At 40.2% G+C, this 10,928-nt stretch overlaps 2 protein-coding genes across 4 annotated transcripts; both read right to left on the bottom strand.

The window, feature by feature from the left end:
* Window positions 1-760: 760 nt before the first annotated feature.
* uchl5 (ubiquitin carboxyl-terminal hydrolase L5) lies at window positions 761-6,515 on the bottom strand. The gene is made up of 11 exons (XM_031869772.1): window positions 6,325-6,515; window positions 5,339-5,402; window positions 5,152-5,257; window positions 4,750-4,875; window positions 4,001-4,062; window positions 3,446-3,576; window positions 3,157-3,220; window positions 2,684-2,786; window positions 1,805-1,918; window positions 1,485-1,583; window positions 761-1,114 (listed from the first exon to the last, which is right to left on the bottom strand). Exons 1-11 carry the CDS (start codon window positions 6,398-6,400, stop codon window positions 1,070-1,072), a joined length of 990 nt encoding a protein of 329 aa, XP_031725632.1. The 5' UTR covers window positions 6,401-6,515; the 3' UTR covers window positions 761-1,069.
* Window positions 6,516-6,812: 297 nt separating this feature from the next.
* On the bottom strand, window positions 6,813-10,543 carry glrx2 (glutaredoxin 2). 3 transcript variants are annotated; one of them, XM_031869731.1, is made up of 4 exons: window positions 10,522-10,543; window positions 9,265-9,325; window positions 8,711-8,887; window positions 6,813-7,642 (listed from the first exon to the last, which is right to left on the bottom strand). In XM_031869731.1, the coding sequence occupies exons 2-4, from the start codon at window positions 9,322-9,324 to the stop codon at window positions 7,478-7,480; spliced, it is 402 nt and encodes a 133-aa protein (XP_031725591.1). In that variant the 5' UTR covers window position 9,325; window positions 10,522-10,543; the 3' UTR covers window positions 6,813-7,477. The 3 variants fall into 3 exon arrangements, with proteins under 3 accessions (XP_031725591.1, XP_031725589.1, XP_031725590.1); XM_031869729.1 differs by lacking the exon at window positions 10,522-10,543 and adding an exon at window positions 10,311-10,514; XM_031869730.1 differs by lacking the exon at window positions 10,522-10,543 and adding an exon at window positions 9,461-10,400.
* Window positions 10,544-10,928: the final 385 nt, after the last annotated feature.

Raw genomic sequence — 10,928 nt, 5'->3', positions numbered from 1 at the left:
TGCAGAACTGGAACAGTCACCCTGAATGCTTATTGTTTGCTCATCCATGTGGCCTGATCTCAGACACATACTGTTCTCTCTCTCTCTCTGAGATGGTAGTAAAACCTGTGGGTTTCCATTAGTTGCTATGACAGATCTTGGCAACAGACTACTGGGACCAGATCCAAGAAGCACTTAAGGTGTGTACGTAAACAGAGGCGCCAAAAATAGAAAAAGCACCACGTTCTAATTTGGTCGTCAGACTGCAGATACGTCACACTACGCAGGCCTTTAGACGAACGTTGTGTTCAAGCACCCGTACGTCAGCAGAGTAGGGTTCCTCTGTGCAGTACAGACTGCTGTTCAAAACATCAACATGCTTCTACTGGAGGCTCTCCAAAAGAAACAGGAGTCACTAAATTTGTAGCTTTTGTTTTTTTATGATGCACTTATAAGTAGGCAGCTTGTTGGTGTGCTCTCATCGGCTCAAAAGATTTGAGCACAGACTCCATTGCTACATTGTTTGATATTCATTTTGTCAAAAACTTATAAAGTAACACTGGACAGAAAAAAAGGTTTGGCACATTGCTTTTTGTAATGTACTGTAAATGTAAGCCTCATTTGCCTGTTTTACCAGTAGGTGGCGACAAAGCTCTACCACTAAGTCTGATTGCAGAATGAATTCATCTGTGGGGAGCATTTAGGGAAATAAATAAATAAATCTGCAAATGAGTTAAGATCTGAAACGCTGTTCTGGAATTCAGGATATTAAAAACACAAATTCACAAACATCTAGACATTTTATTATGAAAATAAGACGGAACATAATTTGAGCACATCATTCCTTCTACATGCATTAGAGCCGATGGACACACACGGAGAGAGTGTTTGGCCGTAGTCTCTCTGCTACACCTGCAGTGCAGTTCTTAATGTCTGGATGGTTCACCACGGTGAAGAAGTGCTGCGGACCGTCCGCAGTCAGTGACATGAAGATGAACAGTATCTGCATGTGGCTCAGTGATGAAAGGGGGACTGTCGCTCTGGATGTGTGTGATTAGAGGCTTCTCTATTGGAAGTGTGTTGTTGTCGTTCACTTGGCCTCCTGGGCTTTTTTGGCACTCTGCTTCTCCTTCGCCTGGTGACAAATAAACAAACGCATTTGCATTTTATTTTAATTAAAACACACCTAAAGAATTGTAAAAACAAGATAATCAATGTCTTATTCATGAACTGGGCATGGCACGCTTGTGAGACATTCACTTGTGCCCTCTAGTGGTTAGAATAAACACTGAAGCTGAAATACTTTGGCAATTTCATCGTGTTTGTTGATTATTTTTCCTCCCCGAGACCGTCGACATTGACCAAAGTCATCCATTATTTATCCACGAGAGTCCCTTAAAACTACAAGATATCCCATTAAAAATAACGAAGAGGAATACCCAACGATGTACTCGAGTCTGACACGCATGCATAGAAGGCCAGTCATGTTGAAGAAAAGCAAATACCTTCTCCACCAAAGGTATTAACTGTTGGTACTCTGCCAGTGTCTTCAGCAGCTCCATGATGAATGGAAGGTAGTTGTGCTTTCGCCGAATGTTTTCAATCTGAGAAAACACAGAAAACCCACAAGTGAATAAAAACCTGAAATTAAAAAAAGCCCTCTTACAGTAAACACAGCCTCTACATTCATAATGTGCTCGTGGTTATTCCAGAGGTATTTCTCCACAGGAAAGACACACTGTAGCCTTATGGGCCTATTTTCTGCATTTATATCACAGTGAATGTCGCATGTAATAGTAGGGAATGTGGTGTTTGAGAAACCCACCTTATATCTTTTAAGTTTCTGATTTTCCTCTTCAATAAGGAGCTGGTACTTGGCAATCTCAGACTGGATGGAGCTAAGAAACGTGCTGCTCTGGTCTGTGTCCATCGGTTCATCCTGGGAACACAAGGGGAAAAAACGAGAATAGAGAAACATGTAGTTTCATTAGTAATAACTAAATAAGGCAACAGTGAATATGAAGCAGCAAAAATACTCCACTCCTTTAACGTGTTTGCATGAAGAGGTTTCCCACTGTATGAAGTTAAACCTTGTGTTTGCTGACCTCCAGTGGTTGAAAGCTTCACCTTGCTGCAGTCATGCTGACGTGTGATCGGTATACCTTGACATCACCGTTGGCGTGGTTGGTTCCAGGTGCAACGGAGCACATTTCCGACAGCAATAATAAACCCAATAATGACGCTGGGTGTGGCATCGGGTGTAACAAGACTACACGTATCAACCAGAAGCAGGTCAGTGAAACAAGAAGTTTCAGCTTTGGGGGGAAATACTCTTTGACCCCTCTCTAAAGGGGGAATGTTTATATATTCCATAAATGCAAAAAACAGAGTTCTTATTAGAAATCCACCCGATTCCCTGACTTCCTTGTCCCGAATACTTCTTTTCATAATGTTCTGAGATAGTTATAGATTGCATCATTGCACTAGATTTTATTAAAAACAGAGTAGTCGTATCAGACTGTGTGTGTGTGTGTGTGTACACAACTACTGGAGCACTTTTTTTTTTTTTTCTTCTCCTTGAGCACAACATGGTTTTGTCCTCCAACTTATGAATGTGATGCATTTCCCATGCAGCCTCACAGGGAGATGTGAACATACATATTACTCTTTGTCATGTGTGCACTGGTTGAGCTCTTCTGCTCACCTCAGTAAGCTGGGTCTGGAGCTCTGCGATCTTTCTCTCGTAAATCATCTTTCTGTCTGACACGATGGCCATGAGGTTGAATCGGATCTCTCCTTCACTGTACCTGAAGAGGGAAACAATAATACAGTTTTATTAAGTATAGAAGGGTAAACTCAAGAAAGTCAAGGCGGTACAGTATTATACAGATATCTGATGTCTGTATATACAGAGAAAATACTATCATTGCTTCATAAGAATACAAACTATTAAAAAAATGCAAATAAATCAAATGAGATGGATGAAAAAAAAACTTGTCTGCAAAATCATTTCTGCACCAGTGCCTTACATTAATTATCTCTATTAATTGTCTTACTACTCATCGTCTTAAAAGAAAGGGATTCATTAAAAGCATTAAAGCCACATCAACTGTGACAGGAAGCATCTGGTTGACCTAACATTCTTCTAAAATTAATGTAAAGACTAAAGACATTCACTTCTGTATTCTTTTCTCGATCACAGGGCGAACTGCGCTGATCCAGTCATCCTGGTTGCATGTACCTGGTGAAAAACACAGACAGGGATGAATAATAGGTGTCCGTATATACAGTAACCGCCCAGTACATCATCCTTAAAAAGAGACAGTTTTAGGGGAAATGGGCCATGGCCAACCAGATAGAGACTACGCATTGGAGGACCGCACACCGAGGGGCATAACTGCTCGTGTTGGTGCTGAAAGCGTAAAGCAATAATAGAGAAATAACAAATGGCTTTTATTCTGCTCACCGAGGTCAATTGGTCCCTCTCGGAGTCCGTCCAGCTCGTATAGTCGACCGTTTACAGGAACATAGCTCACAAAGTGAAACGCGTCCTCGTCCTTCGCTGACGACTTTGCATCAAATTCAAACATTTGCTGCCTGTAAATACGAGACAGCGCACAATAGTGAGATCAACATCGAAGATAATCATCATGAATCACACATACATCTGTAGAAGCTGTTGTTTTGTGACACGTAGGGATTTAGGAACGCACCCTGTTCCATGAAAACTGTAACTCCAAATCAACGTGATGTACAGAATGTTCCAATTAAAATTGTTATCACCAAGCAGGTGGAGAAAGTGCTACGCCGTGACGAAACTAAAAATGTTTGTATTTCCCACTTCCTACATAAGAGAACCGGCACTGACAAAGTTTCGGGGTGACCAACATCTGACCCAGCCAGATGCATGAGCAACAAATGGGCCAATCGCTTTCTACAGTTAGAATGAGGAGCTAAAATAGCATGAAGCCAATCAAACAGACTCTCTCTCCAGCTAAATATGATATGAGCGGGAGCTTACCTGGCAAAGCTGTTGTGAACTTGTCGGATCACTTCGGAGTTGCTAAGAGCCAAACCTTTCATCTGAGGAGAGCGGGAGGAGCAGGATTATAATGCTGACTGTACGAGCCTAGCCTTAAAGATGCAGCAGCATCATGAAGGAACACGTTATACATTCCTGTGTCTGGTAACATGACATGCATCCAATTAGTTTTCAATGAGTTTATGTCAATAATATTAAATAAAAGGTACTCATTTGAATAAATTACTATTTTGTTGCTTCTACATCTTGCCTAGAAATATGGAAATATACAGATTGTCCGAAGCGGTGAGTCCACTCCTGCTAGTTTTCCTGCTTAATTAATTGTTGCCATTTATAAAACTGGTTTAGACTAAAATAAAAACGACACACAGCATCTTCGTCGAGGCAGAAGAAGTGTCTCTACTTGGAACTTTTCCACATCAAAGGAGAAGTTGAACATCAAAAATCACTTTCAGCCGGGATCTTTTCAACAGACAACCGAGTCATCAAGGTAAGAGGATGAAACTGTCAGGAAGGGGAAATGACAGCGAGTTGTGTAATACATCACTGCTCCAAAAAGGAAAGCTCTGTTCACTTTTTTTTTTTTGAATGCATGAATGATTTACTGCTTATTATTTGAGTTACTGGCGTCACTTAAGTTCAAAAATGGAGGTTCGTAGTTTTTCGATAAAATAATATACATTTACTGTGTTTTTTTTGGATTCAAGAGAAAAATACCATGAACGTACAGCGGCGTCAAAGCTCTGTGAAAACTCTCTGAACTCAGTCAGTGTGTCTCCGAGCAGCATGTCAGAATGGGAGCAGTTGAGCAGAACGCTGACTATTGCCTGGGTGGCACAGGCGTTGTTAATGACCTGAAAACACACAGATAGCATACACAACAATGCATTGGACGGATAGAATATCCCCTTATTCATGCAAATATTTTTTCAAAAGAGCCCACATCACACCCCCATAGAAATTTGAACAATCAAACTGTAAAATGGTGCAACGGATAGTAAATGTATGAATCATTACAGTTGCCATATGATGATTCCAAAGTTAGTTGGCAGAATGTTATTTACACTAGAGCTGCAAAATAACACTGTCTTGCTAATATTAAAATAGTATGTATTTAACGACAGAGGTACCTGTTTTGCAAAGAAGATCTGGTCGAGCCTTGAGTCCTGAACGATCGACCCTGCTGGCTCCTCGCCTGGCTGCCACTTGAACAGGAAAATCAACCCATGAACTGGTCTGGAACAGAGCAGATGCATTTAAAAGGCCTGTCTTAAGAAGGGAGCGTGCAATGTAACGAGGCTGCAGGTATTAACATACTTCAAGTTGTCGAAGTTCTCTGGCTCCATGCTCCATATTTCTTCAACCTGGGCGCCTTTGTAACCTGACATGGACGAGTAAAGCACCACATATTTATTCACACTTTTACAGCAAATGTTTAAGTAAGGTCTTCCAGAACGTTAACTAAGTGAGCTGATTTTCCCACTGGCGGGTAGTCTGCAGAGCAAACCACAACTCTCCAGAACCTCCACTGGCTCCCCATCCCACAACGGATCCAATACAAAATCCTTCCCCTCACTCATAAAGCCCTCCACAATCAGGCCCCCTCCTACCTCACCACCACACTCCATCCCGTCGGCTCCGCTCCTCTGATGCCAACCTCCTGTCTCTTCCACTCAGGACCAAGCACCGGACATGGGGTGACAGAGCCTTCTCCATATCTGCCCCCTCCCTCTGGAACTCTCTCCCCAAACACATCCGAGACTGCACTGACCTTTCCATATTCAAATCTCAAATCAAAACCCACCTGTTCTGTTAAACTGCTTTTAATGTGTGACCACTATTGTGTATTTTATGTTTTTAGTGTATTGCTTTTATATATGATGATTTTAATGTAAAGTGTCTTTGAGTTTTATGAAAAGCGCTATATAAATAAAATGTATTATTATTATTATTACTACAACAAATGTCATTCACGAGGGATTTTGTTTCCACGCGCCGTTGTTTTGAACGCTGAGTAATGCTAGCTAGTTAGCTTGTCTAATTGACTTAGCTATGGCTGCCCAATTATTACATGCAACTGTTTACAATATGCAGCGTTTGGGTGGCTGTTTGGAATAGACCGCCTCTCGAGTATTTCGGTTCAATCGGCATGGCATTTTATTGATTTAAGCGTAGGAAAATCAACAGTAGCTAATTTAGAAGTTGCCGTTAGCGTTAAAGAAGCTATCTAGCTAGCGCTGTCTGATAGCAAACGGTGCACTGAATGAGCAGAGCTAGCTAACGTTGAGGTACCAGTCACTCACCGAAACCCTTAATCAGTTCTGTGAACACGCCGGGGTCGCTCTCCATCAGACACCACTCTCCTGCGCTGCCAGCCATTATTTACAATGTGTATTCAACCTACGGTGCACATATACGAGATGCTAATATCCTAGCTTAGCAGTGCCCGCTAGTCAAGCTAATTTCAATGAAGCACTGGAGTGACCTCAACGTGATGCCGTGCAAATGTGAGCAATGCGGGTGCACGCGTTTTATTGCACAGCGTATACCGTTAGAGAGTAACATATATTTGACATAATTACTTCAAAACATTGGCAACGAGCAGCATTTTAAGAAAATACACGTACCAACATTTGCAAAGAGAAAAATAAAAACGAATGACCTATTAACTATAAACTAAACATTGCCCTCGTACAAACTAGACACAATACCCGCCCGCCTAAGACGACGGGGATGACAAATTCAGGACTCTTAGTAAAAAACGCAAACAATGGGAGGCTGACGGTGGAGTTTCATTCATATTTATTAATAAAAAAACATTCTTGGCATTAAGAAAACATTTTCGAGTGGTTGTTGTACACACCTCATTCATTTGTACATTCATAACACTGACCAGCATCAAGACTTAAGTTATTACTGTTCACCAAATAAAGACAAACACAGCTTTTGCTGAAATCTCAGAAAAAATGACATCGAAATTACTTCGAAGACAAATTAAAAACAAATGAACATTTCTCACAATTTTGTGTAATGTTCAAATAAATGTGCACATTAAAATGTGGTAATTATACAGATATCTGCAGTTTTTTAAATCTTACAACAAAGAAATTACAATCAAATGAGTATTGAGTCACACAGTCAATACTTCACAACCCAACGATGTTCACAGTTTGATGATGCTTGACGCTGAGAGAGATCATATTTTTCTTTTTATGAATGTAATATACAATAAAACAACCATGCAGATGAGAAGTAGTTCCACAGGTGTCCTTTAAAAGATGGCAACTTTAATAAGCATACTGTACATCCCTGCATGAAAATGTATGGAGCCTAACATCAAGTATCAAAAGCACTTTGAGAAATAAATAACATGCTCAAGCAATGTTTAACTTGTAGCACGAGATCGAGCGAACATTTAGTAAATACAGGATTGAATAAAGCTACAAGAACGGTTAGTCATTTAGCCGCCTCGAACTGCCCGCTGCCCGAGCCGTCGGAGCTGCCGGCAGCACAGCAGGGAGCACACTGTTGGATCAGGGGCAGGAGCTTTCCCTGCTGATGGAGTTGTTTGGTGTCAGAGCCACCCCCGATGCAGTTTCCATTAATGAAGACTCTCGGCACCTGAACACACAAATCAGGTCATAACATCAGTTCTTAGAAAAGAGATGAGGTTCAGTGCAGTTATACATACTTTCTTGTCATAAGCATATTTTAACGGATCAGTATCAACTAAAATAAAGCAAATGAAAACCTTTTCTGTACCGAACTCTCCCGTGTTTTGTCCACCTCTCCTTAATCTACGTATTTGGATCAAGTAGCTCGTGAACAATAAGGCGTGTTAGATGCTGTAGTCTACAACTGTTATTTCAATGTGTCAGACATTGATCAACATTTAGGTAAATTGAAGTATCGGTTTGGACTCAGAATTGTATCGAGGCCCACAAAAACTTGATCGGGACATCCCCAGTTTCAAATGCCTTTCTTTAAATGGTTGGCAGTCCTGTGTTTGTGCTGCATTTTGGCCGTGGAATTTGCAACTTACGTTTGTGAGAAGTGCAATACAAAGAGTTGTTATTTTGATCCGTTTTACTCATCACTTAATTATTTTACTTAACGACAAATCATGTGTTTTAGAACTATGCAACATATTCAAAAGAAATCTAGAATCAAGAGTTAAGCTGTGCTTATTTCAACTTATTATCAACTTCCACAGCCGTCGATGTAGAAGAGGAAGAACACAGCGAGTCAGCACTTAAATAAAATAAAAGCTAAATATGAAATGTGTTAAGGGGTCTTGCATGATTGTGATACATACTGCACGCATACATTTAAGCCTCATTTTGATCTTAAAACAATCTACATATTGTAACTTTCAAACCCTGTTTAGTGTCCTCAGTGTATATTATACAGACTCAATGTACCGGTGACATTTCACTTAACATAGAATTGTACCTATATAGTGTACCTATATATTTTAAGCCTTATAGAAAATGTTCAAATTATCATTACAGATGGTCAGGATAAAATTCCGTAGTCTTAGCTACTGTCCAAAAAACACACTAATCAAGTAATCTAAATGTAACTTAAATGCAGAGCTGCCAGAACAAACAAGCTGCATGTTTTGATTCCTGTCTCCATAGATGCTGAAATCAAATTCACAAAACCCAAATCCCAACAGGAGGCTCTTACCGTTCTGGCACCGGTCATCTGAGCTAAGGCCTTTTGCATTCTCCTCCCGTCATTGTGCTCATCCAGTTCGATCACTTTGTAGGTCGCACCAATTTCATTGAACACATTCTTGGCCATTTTGCAATAAGGACACGTGGTCTTGGAAAATATCACAACACAGTTCTGCGACACCATCTCCTGAAAGGTCACGCAACAAAAAAAAAAAAATAGATTTTATTAAATATCAGTAGAACACAAATAGACTGAACGTACCGGGCCTCAAAGGAGTTGCTAAAGCAAAGCTGAATTATTAAATATTCCCATTATTCATGTTTAATGAGTGAGAAAACTGTAGTGCCACTTCATAACAGATTTTTGACAACAACAAAAAATATATACAGAGTAATATACTGGCGTAAACTGACAGAAGAAGCCATCAAACACAGTTGACTACGAAGCTAAGGCATGCTGGTGGTTACAGATGTTAATGCAAAATGTAACAGACGGAAACAATTAAAAATAGGTTGCAGAGAAATTCACAGCACAAGGCAACAGACCTGTGAGCATCCACTTACCTTAACATACTGTACACAGGATGTGCTGGACAGAGACGGGGAGGATGTAAAGTTCCCCATTCTGAAAAAGACAAAACACAGTATTGGAGAATGCAGTATATCAAGGCATTTGGTGTAAGTTACATCTGAATCTAGTAAAATCTAACTGATATACTCTATAAGGATTGACACTACCGAGGTGGGTTTGCGCAGTAACCTCTGAAACGTGAAGATATCACAGGAAGGGGCCAGTTGAAGGCTAATAGTTAGCATCGCAATGATTTGGAGGATAGCTGCTGGTCTGAAAACACCCATTTCCATTGTTATAGTCGTAGATACAGTTACTGATTTAACCACGTCTCAGATGTAGCGGTTTCACTCAGTGGGACGCCTGGCATACAGTCAGGTTTGTGTGCTAATCCAGGATTAGGAGTGCGTAATTAACTCAGTTTGGATGTTGACATGCGTCTTGCCAAACCCCATTACAAGTCGAGCAATAACAAGACTACACGCCACTGTGAAAGAGAATAACGTCCTAACAGGTGATGAAACGTGACCACCTAACTGTACTTTTGTTTACACTTGATTGGCCCCACAGTACTTGTTTCAGTTGAATCTAAATGTTTGTACTGTCTCCACTAACGCAGGACAGGTAGGAGATGACAGAGATAGCATGGCTTTAGCTAACGTCGACACAAACAGGCATGCCAATAATCAATGTGGACTTTTTTATATGAAATAATCGATTGTTAATAATGACAAGCATGCAGAATTTGCGAGAAGAACGTATTGAATTGTAAAAGTTGTAAGATACTTGCGTTTGGCCCTTTAATACATGTTACATTTAAAATGTTATTAGGTTGTTATGAAACGTTTCTGTTCAGCATGGTTTAAACACTCCGCAGTGAATGAGTTAGCTTCGCCTTTTCGACCGTAAATGGTGTGCAGCGGTGCTGCATTACTGAGGTTAATGGTAGCGGCACGTCTTTATTCGTCTGTGAGGTTAGTTAACACAACTAAAGTTAGCTAACGTCCGCTATCGTTTTAGTCAAGCTAGCCACAATGACCTTCGGCAGCCGGTCCATGCCACCCTGGGAAGACATCCTGCTCGAGCGAACATGGAAAAAAAAGAAACTATGGCTAAAAAATAATCGCGCTGGTGGCCTGGATGAAACATGCGGTTAGTGTACAAACAGTTCTCCAATCACACACCACCCCTGGCTGTTACTGTACGCTTGCTTTTGCCCCTTATTCACACTGTTGACGGCAGAAGCCTACCTTACGTGACCACCGGAAACAGTTGCTGACGCAAGTTTGAAAACGCCCACAGCGTCAACAAAATAAACGACACAGATTGGTAAACTATTGTATTTTAAAGATATAATTTCTGTAAATGAATAGCATCTAGCTCATCAAAACCTATTTAAAAAAAGTGAAATACAAACAATTTTGCCCAGCTCTGATTTGATCGTTTTATTGGCTAATATGATAATTTTTATGACACCATATTCGGTTAATATATGTTGAATTGGACATATTATTATATACTTCAAATAAACACACTATATATATGCAGTATATGTGTGTGTGTCTGTATGTATGTATGTATGTATGTATGTATGTATGTATGTATGTATGTATATATATATATATATATATATATGTATGTATGTATGTATGTATGT

This window comes from Anarrhichthys ocellatus, unplaced genomic scaffold, assembly GCF_004355925.1.
Source record: "Anarrhichthys ocellatus isolate YVR2014 unplaced genomic scaffold, GSC_Weel_1.0 scaffold48, whole genome shotgun sequence".
NCBI classification, from domain to species: domain Eukaryota; kingdom Metazoa; phylum Chordata; class Actinopteri; order Perciformes; family Anarhichadidae; genus Anarrhichthys; species Anarrhichthys ocellatus.
Note: the sequence above shows the minus strand (reverse complement) of the source record. Positions and strands in the feature narration are given on the sequence as shown.